Here is a 20,108-nt window from a genome sequence, read left to right as displayed (position 1 = left end):
ATTATTTTCCCTTCCTTTTCTGTCCTATTAAACTGTCTTTATCTCAACCCACATATTTTACTTTTTTTTCCAATTCTCTCCCCCATCCCACTGGGGGTGGGGGAGCGAGCAAATGGCTGTGTGGTGTTTAGCTGCCTGCCGGGTTAAACCACAACACCCTTCCACTTACCTATTTCCATATAGCATGTTGGCAATAGATGTTGGCATGTTGGCGACATACTATTTCAGTGCTGATTTAAAGTTTCAAGCTGCTTTTTCCAGTTGGTAGTCAATTGGGAAAGAGAGGCATTCTCCGCTGACATGATCACTTTACCTATGCATGTTGTTTACCCTCTTCTCCCTGTACTTTTGTGTAAAACCATAGAATTTGGGTAGTGTCTGTGTTTTAGCATGTTTCCACAGTTCTTAACATAAAGGAACCCAAGATTGTTTGGCTAGATAACACTGCTAGTGAATAATAGCCATGTCAGACAAATGATGTTGTCTTTACATGCATGTTAAAGCGAAAATGGTGCACAATGTCTTTTGAGCAACTAATAAATACTTTGATAGTGTACATCGGAGAAACTAATAATATCTTTTTCCCTTTCTGAAACTAAGTGGAAAAGTGGGGTTTGGTATTTCTTGAAATGCCTGAGTTTTTCTCCTGTGTGTAATTGAGTGATAATGGGATGTAGGAATTTTTTTATTCTAGCACTATTGTCAGTCTTGGAGTAGAATTTAATTAAGATTACATCTCCAGCTAGTTCACTAGCTTTCTCATTTTAGTACAAAATTCTTTGCTTATGTCATAATATTTGGTATTTGTAACTATAAAACCTCTTAGCCAGCCAGCCATTTGTAATGGCTTATAATTTATATTTTCACACAATTTAGGCATGTATTGGGCACAAAGCAAACATCTAATTGTGGAAATAATTAGCATGGATCAGTATTAAAGCCCAACAGCAATATTAGCCACATGCAGAGATTTCTTTTTTTGACATTGAATCTCAATTCTCATATATCTTGTTTTCCCCATGATTGTCAGGCAGGAAGAATGAGTTGGCTTTAAAACATTTTCACGATTACAATATACATATGTTATACAGATTGTTATGAAAGGGCCTCATTGAAGTTTGTTTTCTTTCTTAAGAAAGAAAGAAGTTCCAAATTAACAAAAAGCTTTACATGGACCAGCTCATACACTTTCTGTGTATATAATAGTTCTTTGCCCGTCTGAGGACCTAAGCAGGGTATGAGACGTTACATCAGAGAAACGTGACAAGCTTTGGAAAAGTGAAATAGTGTATCAGCATTACAGGTTATCAGCATTACAGGTTGACAAATTTTTTCTTCTCTGTCATGGACAGTATATTTAAGAAATGGTTAAAATTGCATACAAAGTACCCTGTACATTCTTTTAACTTGCTTGGGATAAAAAGTGTGAACAATTCACTGGGAAATCAGTGAGCTAGAAACTGGTCTCTTTATAACCATCTAAACCATTTGTCCATTATCTCGAGTCCTATCTATTTACAGTATAGGAAGGACAGGTATTAATATTGATAATCTGGTTTTAGTGTATCAATAATCTGAGTTTTCCTTAACCTTGCAAAGAGAGGAACAGAGGTCCCATTCACATGCAAGTTGAGAGATCTTGTGTCATTGTTTAAACTTAGCCATTTTGCTTCTTGTTTTAACACTGAGGTTCAGTGAAATGTTATTGCTGTGCTCAGTGTGTAGATAGAGTTTTGACAAAGTAGATTGTTATGGTAAGTGGAAATATATAGCTTTTCTATTTATAGTTCTGGATTGAACATACATTGTATCACTCTAGTCTTAAGTTTTTTATTTACATATATGTGTGTATAAAAATGTTAAAATACATATATTTAAGGATGTATGTGTATGTATATATGAACATTTTATCAGTGTTGTGCTACTAGAAGCTCATAATTCTAAGGCAATTTCTAAAGTAAGAGATCATTTAGTACTAGTGAAACCTTTATACCATATGCTATTTTCTGTAGGTAACTACTTACTGCTGTAAATTTCAGCAATTTGGAGAGGGGAAGGATTGTTGGGGGGGGGGTGTTTTCAATACTTTTTACATAGTCCGTTACGGAGGCAAATGGCCACATACCAGAAATTGGCTACAAAAAGCGGAATTGGTGTAAAGAGAATAGGGGGATTAATTTTTATTCTGACAGTGTTCATAGTGAAAAGCCAAAAGAGTTTGCTGCTTAATTACTTGGAAAGGGGTCAACAATAAAGGGTCAGGTGTGCAAAGAGCTCTGTGATTAATGACTTGAGAACTTGTGAGGTGGTGGTCGCTGTAGTTGGGTGGCATGATGGCAGGTGAGGATCACTGTGAATGGAGAGGGAGATGAGCTAGAGAGACTAGTTAGAAACTAACAATATGGTTAATTTTTTTAAAAGTAGGTCAGCTGAGGGAAAGATTGGTGTTTTCAGTATGGAGTATGTGCAGCAAGGGTGTGGGGTTTGTTCTAATGTTTTGGGTCTGTTGAGGATTTGGGATTAGCCATCATCCTCTTCTTTATCAAAATTGAATCTTTTCATAACCTTTTAAAGAAAGGTGAATATAAAAATAGACATGTCCAGAAGCAGGTTAGTAATGTGATTTTGAAGCCTGGGATAAATCTGTAGAAAGATTTAGGTTTTTTTAATACTAATTTTTTTAATTAAAGAAGGTAAATCATGCTCTTTATACACTAGCAAAAAGGGCATCTGTTAATAAAAGATGAAATATGAATTATATATTGGGAAAACTGATTAGACTTCCTAATCACCTTCCTCATAAGAGTGGGGGATTATTGAAAGAAACTTAAAAGATAGCACATCAAAATCAATACAGGAAAGTAGTTTTCATCTAGTGTCTAATTGCAAACTCTGAAACTAATTGATATCATATACTTCAAATCTTACAATTTTTATACCTGCATAATATAATGAAATATTTGCATGGCTAGCAAGCAACAGTATGGGTAAATGTTTACTTACAATTTTATGCCGAGTGGTTTGTTGGTTTTGTTACCATATGCCTAAAACCTGTGACAGACATTTATAGCCCCTTATCTCTTTGCCCCTTGGTTAGAGATTGTTTAATGGCAGTTATTTCTTCATTGCCACCTCCAAAGATTAATTGTGGCGTGCAGTGGTGAATAAATACTGGTTGTTTTCAAGGTTCAGTCCCAAGGGCACTTAAGACAGTTTAAACTGGAGGTGCTGCAATCTTTTCCTTTGCTCTCCTGTTCCTTCAGCTGCAAGCGTCCTTGCCTCTTGTTTGTTATATACATGCTGATGCATCTGCACAGAGTTGGTTCAGGAAGCTCAACTGGAAGAATTTTTTCTTTCTCCCCCGCCTCCCCTTTGGCAGAGGGGGGATGCCCAGTTCAGGTTCCTGAACTAACTACGTGAATACTCAGCTCAGGGGAAAGGTGGGTATGCCTCAACCTCACTTTGATCAGTGCAAGCAGCAGTGCTGCTCCAAAGCAATACCACAGATGAACCACTTTTGCTACAATTCTTACTTTTGGAAGCTCTGTGCAGGCATATCTCCGTTATGTATTTCAGCATTTACTGTCAACAGGTAGAATACACAGTTTGGATTCTTAAAATGGTATGCCTTCTCTTTTAGGATTGAAGGCCCTTGAAAGCTTAAAAAACTGAGAAATGAAATGTTTTAGATTGTACACAAAATTTTGTTAGGCTTTGAAACATGACAATTTCTGGATACTGATGATGTAAATCAAGTTGTTCTGTTGCATTAATACAAGTTGTAATTTTGTTTTGTGTTCAAGTCTTGAAACATCTTGATTTGCTTTACACATTACAGTGCTATTTTATTTCTGTTCTGTTTACAGCTGATATTATTTCAACAGTTGAATTTAATTACTCTGGTGATCTTCTTGCAACAGGAGACAAAGGTGGCAGAGTGGTTATATTTCAAAGGGAACAAGAGGTCAGTGACTTGAAAAACAAAAGTGCTGTTACTACACTGTTCTTGTGTTGCAGTCTCACTTCATCTCTTCATGCCATGAGGTTTATCTGAGATAGTTTTCTCAGAAAACTCTAAATTAGCCAGATTTCTAAATATCTGCCTTGTGCTGAACTTGGTAGGTTAGTTTGGTGGTGGTTCCCCTCCCCACCTTCAAAAAAAAAAAAAGTCCAAAAAACACGAGGTCTTTATATATGTACCTAGTATGCTCAGTATCATTTTGCAGAGGATTGCCTTTGGACTTTCTCGTAAACTTTACACTTGGTCAGGTTGATCTAAGGCAAATCATAACGCTTTTGAAGATAAGGTAAGAAAAGTTTATAAAAAAGGATACATGTTAAGCTGCAAGGACAACAGGATAAGAGGGTTCAAAAATGGAAGAATTAAGCATCTCGTGTTTTAGGATCCTATGAATCAAAAACAGTGGGAACAGCTATTTCTCCAGAAACACTTGAGCATTTTCAGTTCAGAAGGTAGGAAGACCCTCCTACAGTTACACAGCTTTTCAGCTGGCTCTTTGCAATGGTATTCACTTGTGTGATAATGCTATAATGTGTTCTGTCCATTCATTGATGCAGATACATCACCGAGGTTTTTATACCCAGAGAAATAGGGTGTATTGGAAAAGTGCACTAAATGCTGAAAAATAATTGTCACGCCTTGTCATGTCTGGGAGAAATCTGAAATTGTGTTCTTTAAAAAGTCAATATTCCACATGGCAATTCTCACCCTCTCCCCCACCACCAAAGAGCATGTTCATCCTTTCCTTTGAAGAGTTGATGAGAATTTGAGCGTTCTCCTGGCTCAGAAATACCAAAATTGTTCGTGGAATTTTAATTCAGCTTGTTTGTGCATGGAGTATACTAATCTTTAGGTGCTGTGTTTTTTTTCAGCAGAATCTCACTTCTTTCATTGTGTAGTTCAATGGATGCTCAGTTAATGAACAGCCGTCCAATATTTTGCATTTCATCCTCACTGTGATACTATTTGTAAAACATTTTACCAAAGGTGACCTATCGATTTTACTGTGAGGATTTTGAGAGGTAGTGAAATGAAAATACTATTGCTGAAAAAGCTGCTGAAATATTATACTACTACACCTAGACAGCTCATTGCTCATTTATCATTTAGTCTGCTGTATAGACTTAACTAAGGCACAGAGAGATCAAGGTCAAAAGTGTCCACCTGCTCAGGATCTCTGACTTTCTTGGTGCTTCTTTAGAGTGGAACTATTATTGGTTGGCTTTCAGCTGTTAGTGCTCAGTTGTTCTGTAAGTCAAAACCCAGCTGTCACATCATTTCCTCATAGTGGGGGGGTGGGAAGTTAGACTATTCACACAGGAATATTCAACTGTCTTCTTGGGAGCACATGCAAACTGTAGGGAAGAGTTGGGCATAAGGGTCACTTCTCTTGTCATGTGCAAAACTGCAGAATTTCTGGAGTGGAGGGAAAAACCTAAAATAAGTAGATTTATATACTGGAACCTTAATAAAATCTTACAACCAATATTTCTAAACAGTGTGGATTTTAGACTAGGTTAACTAGATTAATAACAACTTAGGATAGTTATAAAATTTCCCATACACTTTAATTCGGGAAGGCAGGCTGAAATGTTGTGCATCATGCCCTGAACGCATATGACATTATTGCAGTTCCAAGCAGCTGATTATTCCAGCCAAATGTGTGAGTAAAGAGCGAGAACGCTGCCTCGTGCCAGGCAAGGCAGCTCGCTCAAAATGCGGGTGGCTAGGTAAGTAATGTAGATAACTATACTGAAGAGTGTTAGTTGAGAGTCCAAAATGCTTAAAACTTAAATGACAAGAAGGGAGTAAAATAATGTAGTCTCGGAATTAACTAAAATGACATACTTGTGAGAGATTGCAGGGAAAAAAAACCTAGCTTGAAATAACCTTATCAAAGTTGCGAAGTCAAGCGTGGAAACGTAAGGAAGTGTCAGAACAAAGGTTGCCTTTGCAGCCTTATAGTTGGCCTAGCAGTCTTCAGTGATGTGAGTCACTACTGGTTGTTCCATGGTAACATACCATCAATCAATGAGCAGGATAGGCTTTTCCTATCTTGCCTTTGCAGGTAGGTGATTTGCTGCTTCTCAAGTGAGTGATTTCCAATTGCGTTTCGGGGAGTTTGTTTTTTCAGAGGTTCTGGGCACTGCAGCTCTACAAGTGGGGCTGCTCTCCAGACATGAGTCACTATCTAATATTAACTTATTTGAAAAGCCTGATAACTAGTTGCCTCAAATCTGATAGTGCAGATCTGTGGATACTTGTGACTTTGATCTCTGTTCCTTGCTACCACATCTACCAGATGACGATAATACAAAGGGGTCTTCTAATTGTGTGAGGGGAAAAGTTGTTAGTGTATTTGTAATAGTCTTTGGTACATCATGATGAGCACTATAGAGTGGCTTAAATTGAAATGTGGTAATTCCAGCCTTCGAGTTTTAATAATAAAAAAGATTGTCAAAGCTTAATTATAAGCCTTGATACCTCTTCTGGACACAGCATGTTTTAAAATGAGTAGGGGAGGAGATAGAGCTAATGCTCATACTTGATCTTGCTGTCCCTTCAGCAGAATGACTTTGTGCAATCGTGTTTTTATAAAAAAAATATTTAATTACTCCATGTCCTATGTCTTTCAACATTTATTTCCTAGTCTGGACACCCTGCATTATGACCATATTGTGGTGATTAGAGGAATGAGTTTTGGAAAAGGAGGGGAATGGAGATTAGGTGAAGCGCAGAAACTAATCCCATGGAGTTGGTGGTTTAGGACTTAGGATGTAGCTAACTTCTCTGCTCCAATTCTGTTGAAACCGCTTGGGAGAGGTAGCGTAGCTTAGAACTCTTGCAGGCAAATGCAGGAACTCCTTTGCGGGCAGCATGCCTCTTTAAAGTGCTTTGATATGTTATGTTCTATGAGTACACGCATATTTATATGTAATGATACATTTTTAAAAAGGAAGTCTGTGTGCACTATCTTGATGCTAAACTAGATACAGTATCGTAAAAATATAAAATTCATCAAGATCTGTTGTAAAAAGTTTACTTTCTAATTGACAGTTTATAGTCATTAGTTTGTATGTACAATTTCTAATGAAACAAGTAACATCAGCTTCAAGAAATATTATGTTTCCTTGCAGAATAAAAGCCGTCCTCATTCTAGGGGAGAATATAATGTTTACAGTACCTTTCAGAGTCATGAACCTGAGTTTGACTACTTGAAAAGTCTAGAAATTGAGGAAAAAATTAATAAAATTAGGTGGTTACCACAACAGAATGCTGCTCATTTCCTGCTGTCTACAAATGGTAAGGACACTTTATATTTACACAATGAACTTTTTATGTTATTTGACTATTATCTCACCTGTGATCCATTGTGGGGTTTCTTCTGGAGTGTTTTGGGTTTATTTTAATGTCTTCTCTAATTATGTGCAAAATATGTTTTGATTGTAATACTCTGTAAATTACTGATTTATGAATGTAAAAATAATGAAGCAGCAACAGAATAGGCATAGTTAGAGCTGCGTTCTGCAGATATACTGACCATGCTATCAATTTACATACCCTGTTACTCTGCTGTATAGTTTTTGTATAAACAGGTTCCCAGTATGCTGAACTGTAGAAGTCGTCTGAATTTGACTTGATCACCCTACTTTTGAAATGGATTTTTTTTTTGTGATCCCAAATGAATTTTTAATAAAAGCATTTGAAATTGAAACACTGTGGTTATAATGCTCTTTTTGCTTTTCCAATACCAAAACATCATATGTGCTTTGAAAAGCAGCTGTGTAAAAGACAACAGTCACTCTAGGAGGAGTGTATTTATACCATGTTCACTGTGTACCTTAGAATACGTAAAAGCAGTGCAAAAATTACAAGTTGGAAATTACAGGTTTTCATGCACTTTGGTTTTTTTATTTCTTCCAGTATTTTAGTAGTGGTTATTAGGTATTAGGTCTGTGTGAGTATTAGGTCTGTTTCATTTTGATGCAGCATGGAGCAAGCTGTAAATGTAAATGCAGAACTGTGCATGGAAAAACTTGCTCTTACTGTCAGAGGAATATGCTTGTTCCTAACAGTTTGGATCATTCACTTTTTGCCTTGTACTTAAATGACTTTATGTAAGGGCTGTTATCCTACCTGCTATATAAAATTTTAAAAGTGGGAATGGCTTCTGTCTACTGGACTTTGAAATTCAAATAATCTTACTTTGATATAAGTCTTACTAAACTTAAAGCAGTCTTTAAACTGTGTCATCTTAAATGCTTTAAAGATATGCAGTATTTTGGGGAGGAGAGGTTTGTTTCCAATTAGCAAAGGTTCTCACTCTTGGTGTGTACTTACTTTCTGCGCTTGGAAAGACTTACCCTAGTAAGACCTGGGGAGTACATGCCTTTGGACATGGAACCCTAAAATAATGAATGGGTCCTGTTCTCACTTACTGCCTTTGGTTGTCTCTTAGCAGACACCTGGGACAAACTTGATTTTCCTTAAGGTAGTTAGTGTAAGTAATTCATGGGTTTGGGTTTTTTCGCTAGCATTTATCTGTTTAAAAATAGTTTAGATAGTCATACAGAGCTTATTGGTGAATTTCAGTAACTGGTGTGTGAAACTTCCCTTGTGAAGTGTCATTTTGGTGAGTGCTAGGCATGAGGCCTTACTGTTCAGGCAGAAACTTGTATTTTATTCAAACTGAACATTACATTGGACTTAAAATGGAATCCATCTTTTTTTCCTCTCCATTTCCTGATATCTTCATGCATTTCCCATCCGCATCCTGCAAGTGCATGTGTCTGGTATATTTTTTGTTTGTTTTTCATGTGTCAATTCTGCTAAACAATATAGCTGAAGGCAAAGTACTTCAAGTATATGTAGGGAGGGCTGTGCTCCATATTACATTGTTGTTTAAAGGACTCCAGCAGGGTCCTTTCTGTTGCAAGCAGTGGAAACCTAGAGAGATGAATAATATCCACTCTGCTGACTCCATTATTTAGTGGTTTTATTTTGAATCTAATTCATTCTCAAGCATGTGAATTTTTGTTGGTTTTAGATAAAACTATTAAATTATGGAAAATAAGTGAAAGGGATAAAAGAGCCGAAGGTTATAATTTAAAAGATGAAGATGGAAGACTTAGGGATCCTTTCAGAATCACAGCACTACGGGTATGTTTCTGCTCTTTGACTTTAAATATGTTTTTGCATGTACTTCTCTACCTTTGTATCACCAGAGTTGTCAACTGAAATGTGTAGATTAAAAATGACGCTATGGTCAGCGTCACTGAAAACTTTTATAAAAATGGAGACACTTCTTTATACATATGTAACTATTAAATAAGATTCCTCTGGAAAACTTCAGGCAAAATTTCACGATTATAATATTATATTACTAGCTTCCCAATAGTTTGTTTGATTTTTTTTTTTTCTTGGAACATCTTAGCATATTTTAAATGGATTTTAAATTTAAACTGTTTTTTAAAATTAAAATATTTTGTTAGAGACAGCCTTCATCCACCTCAGTATGTTAAAATTGTAAAAAAAGATATACCGGTTTATTGACAAGAATAAAATATAACAAAATGTTGTTATTCAAGCCTGAAAAAACAGCATTTTGGAGTATCTGTCTGGGGCTGCACTACTCTGTGCTCAGTTCATAGAAAGCATGGACTCACCCTGCTGTGTTCTTAAAGTAGTCTAATGTCTTAGTGCAACATGAAGAAAAGTGCAGGGAAAACATTTATTTCAGAGGCCTGTAACATACTGACTTCTCTTCTTGGCCACAACCAGTCAGTAGAGGATAGTGCTGTAGTGTCCGTGCCGGTCACTAGTAAGGAGTACTAGATGCCCAGGTTAACCTTTGTATCTTCCCGGAGTGCTGCTCTGTGAAATGGGCAGATAGGGTCATTCTGTTTGGCTTAAAGCAGGTGCCATTGTGAATTTAGGAAGAATTTGGCTTTGATTGTATTGATAATTCCCCCCCCCCAATATTGCTCATATTGAACTTGTTCGGTCTTTTTTCTAAGAACAAGACTCACAAATTTAATCATGGTGCTGGGTATTCTGTGGTTAGGTAGCAGATGTTTTTGTTAGAGGCACGTTCTGAGCATTTGGAAAACCTAATGTATACTTGAATAGTCTTAACATTTTTCCACTTGCATAGTGATGTAGTGGTAGGGCTAGTGCTCCAAACTTGGGGTCTTTTAAAGCAGGAGCTCAGGAAATGAAATCCTGTGGGGTTGGGGTGGTTCTTGTAGGTCTTTTATGTTGTTGTTGTTGTTGTTGTTACCATAAATAGGAGTTGAACTGAGGCTCTCGCTACTTTCAAAGCCAATGCCACTCCTGACACTTGTAGGGACTATACAGTTGTGAGTTTTTGTTGGGGTTTTTTGCCTTGCTTTTGCTTAAATTGAATATTGAACTTGAAGCTTTAGGTATACGTGAAGCTAATGCATAATCATGTTGGGAAAGGATATCCGCTTCCTCTGGAAAGTGTCTTTCTAGTCAGCGTGTGGGAGCCAAGATCTGATTGAGTATTCTAATGAAAATATCTCAAAACAAGGAAATAAATTATGATACAATGCCTTAGCCCAGTGGCTGGAAGTAGGTACAGATGAAATTTTGGGTTCTACAGCCTTGTCCTTATGTAGGAGTAGACTACCCATCTGGGAACATGTAGAGTCCAGAATATGGCCTAATGGTTTTACATGGTACTGGCTATATCACTGAAGGAGTACATTAGCATCTACTTTAAACACTGTAATATATTTAGGAATCATCAAGCTGAATGGGGGGAAGCAACAAAAAGCAAGAACCTCTCTCTTAAAAGTTAGTCTTCTAAATTTGCTGCTTGTTTGTGGAAGGAAGGTTGGGCTGAGCTGCAGACCTTGTCAGGCACTACATCTTAGAAGGAGAGATGATGGAATGAATGAAGTCTGAGCAACAATTGGCAGAAGGGGGAAAAACCTTGCCTAGAGTTACCTCCATATATTAAAATGATCAGGTTTTGGAGATCTAGAGTATATGTACCTTGGGCTTTTATGGGCTTTGTTTGTATATTTTGTTACAGAAATATAATCCCCTTTTGTTTATAAAGAAGTAGACATGGAGGAGATGCAGCACTTCAGAGCTGCATCCTTTGCATAGAGACCATGGCATTTCTAAGTACCATTCCTGATAATTCACATTTAATGCATTTTCAATTTCACAACCAGGCTAGGAACACTCATGTGGTGAGATAGGAAAGTTGCCTAATAAAAAGTAATGGATTAATTTTAATCATTACAGTTTGATGTAAATGGACTGTGAGTTACAAACATGGTGAAAGCAGTTGCAGAGCTCTTGGATTAGTGTGTTTCTTGTTCCAGGAAGACAGATTATCTTGGACACTGTCATAACTTTTTTCTTGGTTGGATGATATAAGTTAGTGTTCTGTTGAATTGTATGTACTGGAACAGCGTAGGACATCCTTGGGCAACCTTAAACTTTTCACTTGCTCGTCAGTGAGAAGGAGCTAGAGGGAAGCTTAATCCACTTGACCCTGACAAACCCTTTAGATCAGCTAGTTGTGGAAATAGGGCATCCATGTGTTCCTAAAATAGTACTGACTGTTCAGTGAACAAATTGGGGATTTTTCTTTGCAAACTGTTCTTACCAATTTCACAAGTACCCCACTAAGATATGGGGGGCATTTTTAAGCGTTTGTTTCAAATTAACATAATTTTCTAATATTCTAAACATACACCATTTTCCTGTTGGAAGAGGTACAAAGCTGCTGTGTTTGATAGGTAACTTCTGCAGAAGTCAGTGGCTGAGGTTTTGTGTTGGTAGTATGCAAAGTCAGCATTCATAGGCTATTTTATTACTTTTCTTGCTCAGTGGATTTGAAAAGTGTTTAGTCACTAAATCAAAACGGAAATCTGTGGTGTGCAACTAATTAATGTCTTCTGAATCAGAAATCAGTTTTATGCCAAAATTGACTGTTGTTCTTCATGTTTCAGGTGCCAATATTGAAACCCATGGACCTAATGGTAGAAGCAAGTCCCAGAAGGATATTTGCAAACGCACATACTTACCACATAAACTCTATTTCAGTAAATAGTGATCATGAAACATACCTTTCTGCAGATGACCTAAGAATTAACCTATGGCATTTAGAAATCACGGATAGAAGTTTTAGTATCCTTTTTTTTGTTCTCTGTGAACACTGGAGCACATCTAAGTTTTGTATATTTAAGAGAATCACTTTAATTTTACTAATTAGAGTAGGTGTTTGAATCTGGGAATTAGAATGCAGGATTTTAAAATCTGGAGGTTTGATACAGTGAAAGCAGGCCTTAGGATGCTCTCATTTATTCTTGAGTGCAAGCATTCTTTCAGTGGAAAACTGCCAGTAGAAGTATCATAGTTTGATTTCTAAAGAGAAATTGAGGAATTTTGGGAGCGTCCTTTATTTGTGGAGTTCAGTCAATTGCTTGAGCATTAGACTTGAAAAGTAGATCCTTTGTTACTGTAGATATTTCTTTCCAAAGTTTAAATTCTCTTAACTAAGTGACACTCCTCTTAAAACAAATTTTAATTTTTTTCCATGTCAAATGATATCATTAACTGCAGAAATAATTTTCAAATCTTTTTGCAAGCCTGTGTATCCAAAACTAATAGTATGTCCTACATTGACAAATTTGCAGTATAATAAAAGTTGCAGAAATACTAAATATTAAATAGGTCATATGCAAGTTTTCTAAAGCTTTAGGTAAATAGATGAAGTATATTGAGTGTTCAATAGGAAGCATTAAGAAGGAGGCTTGAGAGGAGTCTGAAATTAGCATCTGTTAAAGTTGATTTGTAAAATCCAGATTTATTTATTTTTAAATCTACTCAGGTCACTTTACTTTGTGGAGATTGCACAAGGTGGAAATTAAGATCTTGCCCCGGTTTTCTACATTGTATCTTTAACATTTTTTTAATAATTATCTGCTAGAAGCGATTTGAATGTGAAATGTTACATGTCTTTACAAAAACCTTCCCAGATATTGTAGATATTAAGCCTGCTAACATGGAGGAGCTGACAGAAGTGATTACTGCTGCAGAGTTCCACCCTCATCACTGTAACGTGTTTGTCTACAGTAGTAGCAAAGGAACTATTCGACTCTGTGACATGCGTTCTTCAGCCCTCTGTGATAGGCATTCAAAATGTAAGTTAGGATGTGTCTTTGGTTTATGGGTTTCTTGCTTTGTTTTCATGCAAGATAGAGTGTATAGGTGTTCTGCTTATAAATAAACATACCAAGTTCTGCTTATTGGTAAAGAGCATACAAGGTAAGGGGTGGTAGTTTTGTAGAATGGAACATTTTAATTGTCTTGTTCTAGGCCATCAACAAGCAGAAGTGTAGCATGAGACAATTGACGATCTGACTCTGCTCCTGTTTACCCATTTATGCATCATAAACTGATGGGAACAAGTGCTTTTGGCACCAGTGAGACCTGTCTTCTGTCCAGACTCAGTCTTGGTGCTTCTCAAAGGTATCTGCTTATCAAATGCCAGTTCAGGGCAGTTTATTCACCTTTGTGCATTAGAAACTGGGCTGATGCTGCCAGAATCCATTTACTTTGTGACCATTTGCAGCTCCTAGGATAGAATTAATTCTTAAGAATATGTGCTGCGTTTGTAGCGAGTTTCGAGGGGTGAAAGGTGAATGCTCTTTAGACTGCTGAGCCACGTAAACTTATGTAGGTGAGGAAAGCTTTCCTATTGAAGTCATAAGGATAACTGCCTATGCCTTGCACGCAGCCGCTTGTTTCTTGTTCGCTACTGTAATAGTTGTGGTTTATTAGTATTACTAGTCCTGTGGGGTGACCTACCGTACTGATACTTGCAGGTAAGCTTTCTATAGTACAGATAAGGTTTTCTTGTTGGAAGAAAATATTTGTGCAATGGGAAATGTAGAATGCTAGGCCGTTTCATCTACTTGACTTAGTGTTGTGTTAAATTACTTACAAGCACTTTATTTTTTAACTGCTTGTCACTGAATAACATCCTGTTAAAAGGGGTCTATTAAAAAATGAAATAAATAGTTCTGGGTAGTTTGTGTCATGAAATGTTGACTTCAAAGATTGACTCTTCAATTTAAATAATGTATTTCTTTATTTGCTTTCTAAAACCATACAAATTGCATTTCAAGTGTAGATACTAGTATTTCCTTTCAGTAGGTTGTGTTGTACGACTTTTGTTCAGATCTAAAGAAAAGTATATTGTGCAGTAGTCTGAAAATGCATGGGTCATGCATTAAGATACTGTGTTTGCAATGCTGGTGTTTTCATCTGCTTTTGTTTGACATGATTTGTAGATCAGTTGTAATGTTTACTGTACCCATGTGCTGTTTTTTAACTTTTTTCTGATTCATCTCTAAGACCTGTGAATTGTAGTTTGCTGATGCTATGCTCCGGTTGGGAATGTTGGAGATGGGCATCTAGCAATCTGATGACTGAAAGCATAGCATTATTTAAAAAAGAGATTATTTTTAAAAAGTATTTAACAGCAACTTTCTTTAAAAAGAAACTAGTACATTGATTTAAAGTTTTCCAAGTACCAAAAAACATTTGAAGCTGTAAAACTTGGTGTTGCTTTCATTTGTAATTGTGTCTTCTATCTACAGTTTTTGAAGAACCTGAAGATCCTAGCAGCAGATCATTTTTTTCAGAAATAATATCATCGATATCTGATGTAAAATTCAGTCACAGTGGTCGATACATGATGACAAGAGACTACCTTTCTGTTAAAGTGTGGGATCTCAATATGGAAAACAGGCCTGTAGAGACATATCAAGTATGGTGTTCAAGTTTTCTTAAATATCCCTTCCTTTCCCTTTTCTTCTTTTTCTTTATGTCTAATACCAATTCAAATGTTCCAAAAGGTTCATGAGTATCTTCGAAGCAAGCTTTGTTCCCTTTACGAAAATGACTGCATCTTCGACAAATTTGAATGCTGCTGGAATGGTTCTGATAGGTAAGTTGGGGGGTTCATTTTGGTTTGGTTTTTTGTTTTTCCCTCAGCATTAGGAATTTGGTTTCCAGTCTTGAAACCCATAAGTAGTACTTAACTTCAAGGATGTAATTAGTTACATTCAAGTCAACTGGGGTTTTTTTTTGCACAAAGACTTCATTCTTCAGTCCTCCACCCTCCAGTTGCAGAAGTGGAGTAGACTTTTGTGTGTCAGTTTACTTCTAATATGAATTATTGTTGAAGTTTTATACAGTCAAGACTGGCCATTCCAAGCCATGGAAATGTGACTCAGTTTCATTCTTGAAGTGTATACAAGAACATGTATTCAGTGTCTTGCAAACTGAATCTTCTTTCCATGTTTTCTGTAGGCTAAAGAAGATAAAACTGCGTTAGATAATTACTCGTATTTGTTGCAAACAGTGGAAATATGTGTCTTGCCTGCAAGTTGTGGAAGCATTATAATCAGATAGCAAAGCCACTATACTGGCACACATGGTATATGTTTCCTGTCACTAGCTATGGTAATATTAGCTACCTGTTAAAATGCTTTCAGAACCCATGGATAAGATTGTGGCAGATCTGGATCTTATATCTGAATGCTTTGTGTTGGCTTGCCTCGGGGATTCTTCTTTTTTTTTTTTTTTTTTTTGGTAGGAGTTTTATGAGTATGTCTGAAATACCTAAGACAGTGACTTGTCTGCTACCAAACACTTGCAAGCTGTTCGATGAAAAGATACCAGTTTTGATTTGACGGTAACAGGATCAGCCTGCAAAACAAGCTTTGGCCTAAATCTTATCAAATATTGAAGAACAAAAGATCCACCACATAGTTTAGATGGGGGCGGTGATCAGGGAAGTCAAATCTCATCAGCTGTGCACAGGAGTCAGCAGAGAAAGTGAAACCTACCTACATTGCTATTGCAGTGATAGTTGAGATTGCATGTACTGCTACATGCCACTTACCTACTAATTTCTTAAGTAAACAATATTAAAGAAAACTGGTTACTGTAAATACCAGCTTGCAAGTGGCCGAGGTTGCAAGTGGCTTTGAGTTACTGAGGGGAGAAATATACTGTATCAGTCAGTTTACCAAAAAAAATTGCTAGCAGTATTTACAGTATCTAACATAAAATGCATAAAATAAGTGGTGTGTGTTTTTTCACTAAGCAAAAATGCAAGGAAACTGACCCTTACTTCTATGGGTTTTTTCCAAGCAATTCCAGTCAATCTTTTTTGCAGGGTTAAAAAAAAAAAGCAAGGTCATCTCATTTTAACATAAGAACATAAGTTGTCATAGAAGTTGTGATGCACACGTCCCTTTGAAACAGAAAAAAATATTTCACTCGGTGCATTCTCTAGTACAATCTGAGTGGTATATGTTGTGGTAATAGTATCTCATTCTCCTCCTAGTCATTAATTTTTAATGCCATGAAGACAATGTGTATCAGCAAATAAGACAAGGGTGAGGTGGTTGCGATTTTGATAATCTGTGGGACTTCTGCCATGTGGGAAATGGCTTTTCCAGTTTCAAGTGGTAGAGATAAGTGTTCGATAAAGAAAATAATAAACAACTCGGCCTCAATTTCAAGCATATTTTTTTTGAGAGCTACAAACAAGCTGTTCATTGGAAGTTAGAAACATGAAGACATTTTCAGATGCACATTTTTTTTCTGCCTCGTTCAAAAGCAGATTTGATACTGTACAGAAACTGAATTGTTTCTGCAGGTCTGTATCGCACATTCACATAAGGGGTTTCTTTTACTGATTCAAGACAATTTTTCATAATTAATCCATCGGCGCGCTCATTGTCAACGTGCACAGTGCCAAGGAAGGCACTTTCATTTGTGATAGTCTGCTGAAATTAAGCAGTTTACGGTGGCTTTGCTTCCACTGTAACTTTTGTTGCCATGGGATAAAGGCATAGAGTAGCAACAGGAAAACCCACTTTGCTCATGTTAAGATGAATAAAGCCTAAGACTGCTGCTGAGCGCTGGTGGCAGGAGGGGAGGGACCAGGGGAAGACCTGGAAGAGAAAGTGGTGGAATGGAAGCAGTGCTGAAGTCCAAAAACAGAATTGAGCAAAGGTATACATCAGAGAGGAAAGGAGCATAATGCCATATACTGGTCATGAACTTGGTCTGACAGTCACTTTGTGTGTAAGAAAGAGAAGATGGGGCTTGAATACTACTTCTGGAAACCTGATAAGATTTGCCTTTCTTCTGCTTTTAAACAGTGCTATCATGACTGGATCTTACAACAATTTCTTTAGAATGTTTGACCGAAACACGCGACGGGATATCACTCTAGAAGCATCCAGGGAGAGCAGCAAACCTCGTGCCATCTTAAAGCCACGTAAAGTGTGTACAGGTGGTAAAAGAAAGAAGGATGAAATAAGCGTTGACAGTCTGGACTTCAACAAGAAGATTCTTCATACGGCATGGCATCCCATGGAGAACATCATTGCTGTAGCTGCCACCAATAATTTGTATATATTCCAGGACAAAATTAACTAAAGATGACTTACTTGAGGACAGAGTCGTCGTCTTGCATAGTTAAGCTCAGTTGTTTATCTGTAAAAGAGAAGGCCTTGTTGTCCTACCAGTGAAGAACATTGATGCACTTACTTCCCTTTTAGATAAAGGAGAGGATCTGGCCTGGTTTTTGAGTTCATGGTATAGTTCTGCCTTCGGTGGGGGTAGGGAGTGTCAGTCGCTGTTTTCTGGGAGAAACCCTCTAGAGGCAGAATTGATGGACAGTGCTCAATAAGGCCAATACTCAAAACAAATGTATTTATTTAAGTCTGAGCCTTCCTTTCCAGTTTATAGACCAAAAATTTAACACCCAAGAAGAAAAAATTGTCATAAAAATGTAATTTCTATCTCTCGCGCTCTTTCTCTGCTGTAATATTTGGGCCTTTCAAAACATATATTGTGCTTAATGCCTGTAAACATTCCTCCTCTGGCCTGTATCTAGGCTTAAGTGTTTTTACCTTTGAGCACTTAGGTAGGTCTTGAGTTGGGTTCGTAGACAGGTTTCCATGAATATTTACTCACCAACTGTATCTATAACCACACCTTCTGGTGTAAACCACTTAATAAAATAACAAACTATAAAAAGTGTTTTTAAATCTGAAGGTATGTATTCAGTCTTTTTATTTTTTTTTTATTGCATGTACTGAGATTGTGCAAAATAATTCTGATGGGCAGATTTGACAATGTTTGCCCCAAAACATTGATTTCTGGCAGACTAATACAAACTTTTTTGTGTAGTATTTCAAATTCTAAATTTAGAGTTTCCATGAAATTGTCATTTAGTTTAAGTTGCACTGGTTTTCTTGTAAAAAGCTATCTGTGTACCGAGTAGGAGATTGAAAAGGTCAGTTTAAAGACATCCACAGCCTTAATAGAAAGTGACCACCTTCCACAGAAGGGAAAACAACACGTTTAACAAATTTTCTTCTTTGAAGATAAAAATCCAGTTTATCTGATGCCTCTTAATGTTAGATAGAGACATACCTTATGTGCATTATGTTTTTTAACCTTTTTAGTATTTGTCATGAAGATATAGTTTATTTTAAATATTTGGCATAATATATTGTATTTCACGTTGCAGTTCAAGCCAGCAAAAAAAAAAAACCTGTCTTGATTATGCCAAGCAGCAGCGCAGCTTACTACACTTTAGCACGTTCCGACTTTAACACCAAGATGTCGGAAAACACTGAGGCTACGAGCTGGTGTTAACTGCGTTTGTTGTAACTCTGTTCTTGCTAACCTTTTTTTTTTTTTTTTTTTTAAGCCTTAGGTACTCCCCCCACCCCCCCAAAGAGGCCTGAAATGTATCAACCTTCTCTTCACCCTAGGCTAGCCTGGGTGAGAAGCTGTACCTGAAGCTGTTGCAGCACGTTTTAGTAGCATTGAGTAGCTAGACATTATACTCTATGAAATGTGCCTGCAAGTTGGAAATTCTTTCTGAAAAATGAGATCCCTTGAGCTTCCCAGAGGAAATACAGAAGTGTGGTTTACACTCCATTTTTCTTAAAATGAAGGTGTATTATGATTACTGAATCAGATTGCGTATGCAAGAGCAAAATGTCTCCGTTCTTATCCTCCTGATTAATGTCCATAGAGTGCCACTCTTGTTCACAGTAAGCTAGTAAGTACAACTAACTTTGAGGTTCTACAAATAAAGTTTAAATTAAAAGAATCTTATACTGTATATTGGTTGTGACACTATTTGAAAATCTTGAAATGTGGAACTTCTGGGTCACTAAAGCATTAGATTTGACCTTGTTCCTAAAATACATAATAGAGCTAATACAATGGGATTGTACATACTTGTTCAATTATTTTGACCAAAAAGTTTAATAAATTTTAAATGTTTACCTGGACTTGCTCAGTGTATTTTGACAACTTTTTCTTCCATTTGTGAGATAATTGGCCAAATGAGCCAACCTGGAGATTGTTTGTATTTCCATTTTAAATGGTTAGTTTTTGAATGGTCATACCTCTAACTCAGAAAGCTGTCTGTTCATATTCAGTGAATATATTAGTGCTGTCTATTTTTGATCTATTTTTTCAGCAAATGTAAGTGGAATATGAGTAAAAAGAAAAAGGATATGATGATATCTTCTATTATATAAAACATTATTTGCTTGTACCACTTTCAATTAAATAGTTTTTGATGATTCATGAAATTTTTATCATTTCATTCTATCTGAAAAGAGATTTTATTGTCAATTTGATAAAATTATTGTTCTTTCAGATATTTGCTCAAAATCACCCTTGACTTCTGGGACCAGTTCAAGAGCATTGCACTACTCGCACTTAGAATACCCCGAACGGTTAACTTCCAGGAGATAGAACATCTCATAGGTAAAGTGTGACAGGGGTGGTAGGGTTAGTGCGTTAGAGATACAGTGCTTGGCTTTAATGTGTGAAAAACCCCTACGCGCGCATTCTGATAGGTTGTAAGCTATGTACAAAGTACAGATCCACTGTTCTGCAAATATTTCCTAATAGTGAGGTAACTTCAGGCCTCAGTTGTTTTTGAGGAAATAACTGGAAGAGCAGAAGTTGTCTGTACTAGAAATTAGAG

The 20,108-nt window shown here is 36.8% G+C and overlaps 1 protein-coding gene across 1 annotated transcript; it reads left to right on the top strand.

Moving 5' to 3' along the window:
• The first annotated feature begins 3,919 nt into the window (after positions 1 to 3,919).
• PPP2R2D (protein phosphatase 2, regulatory subunit B, delta) lies at positions 3,920 to 20,108 on the top strand. The gene is made up of 9 exons (XM_009325850.1): positions 3,920 to 3,964; positions 7,159 to 7,324; positions 9,069 to 9,181; positions 12,013 to 12,190; positions 13,042 to 13,206; positions 14,668 to 14,837; positions 14,926 to 15,017; positions 17,248 to 19,166; positions 19,776 to 20,108. Exons 4-8 carry the CDS (start codon positions 12,031 to 12,033, stop codon positions 17,525 to 17,527), a joined length of 867 nt encoding a protein of 288 aa, XP_009324125.1. The 5' UTR covers positions 3,920 to 3,964; positions 7,159 to 7,324; positions 9,069 to 9,181; positions 12,013 to 12,030; the 3' UTR covers positions 17,528 to 19,166; positions 19,776 to 20,108.

The sequence above is a fragment of the Pygoscelis adeliae genome, unplaced genomic scaffold (genome assembly GCF_000699105.1).
Source record: "Pygoscelis adeliae isolate BGI_AS28 unplaced genomic scaffold, ASM69910v1 Scaffold4, whole genome shotgun sequence".
NCBI classification, from domain to species: Eukaryota; Metazoa; Chordata; class Aves; order Sphenisciformes; family Spheniscidae; genus Pygoscelis; species Pygoscelis adeliae.
This window is presented reverse-complemented; position numbering and strand designations above follow the sequence as displayed.

Excerpts from the sequence above, each read along its gene's own strand:
- PPP2R2D (XM_009325850.1), top strand. The coding sequence starts at position 12,031 with ATGGACCTAATGGTAGAAGCAAGTCCCAGAAGGATATTTGCAAACGCA. Across the intron at positions 13,207-14,667 it reads CTGTGATAGGCATTCAAAAT|TTTTTGAAGAACCTGAAGAT; the intron begins GTAAGTTAGGAT and ends TTCTATCTACAG. Across the intron at positions 14,838-14,925 it reads GGCCTGTAGAGACATATCAA|GTTCATGAGTATCTTCGAAG; the intron begins GTATGGTGTTCA and ends ATGTTCCAAAAG.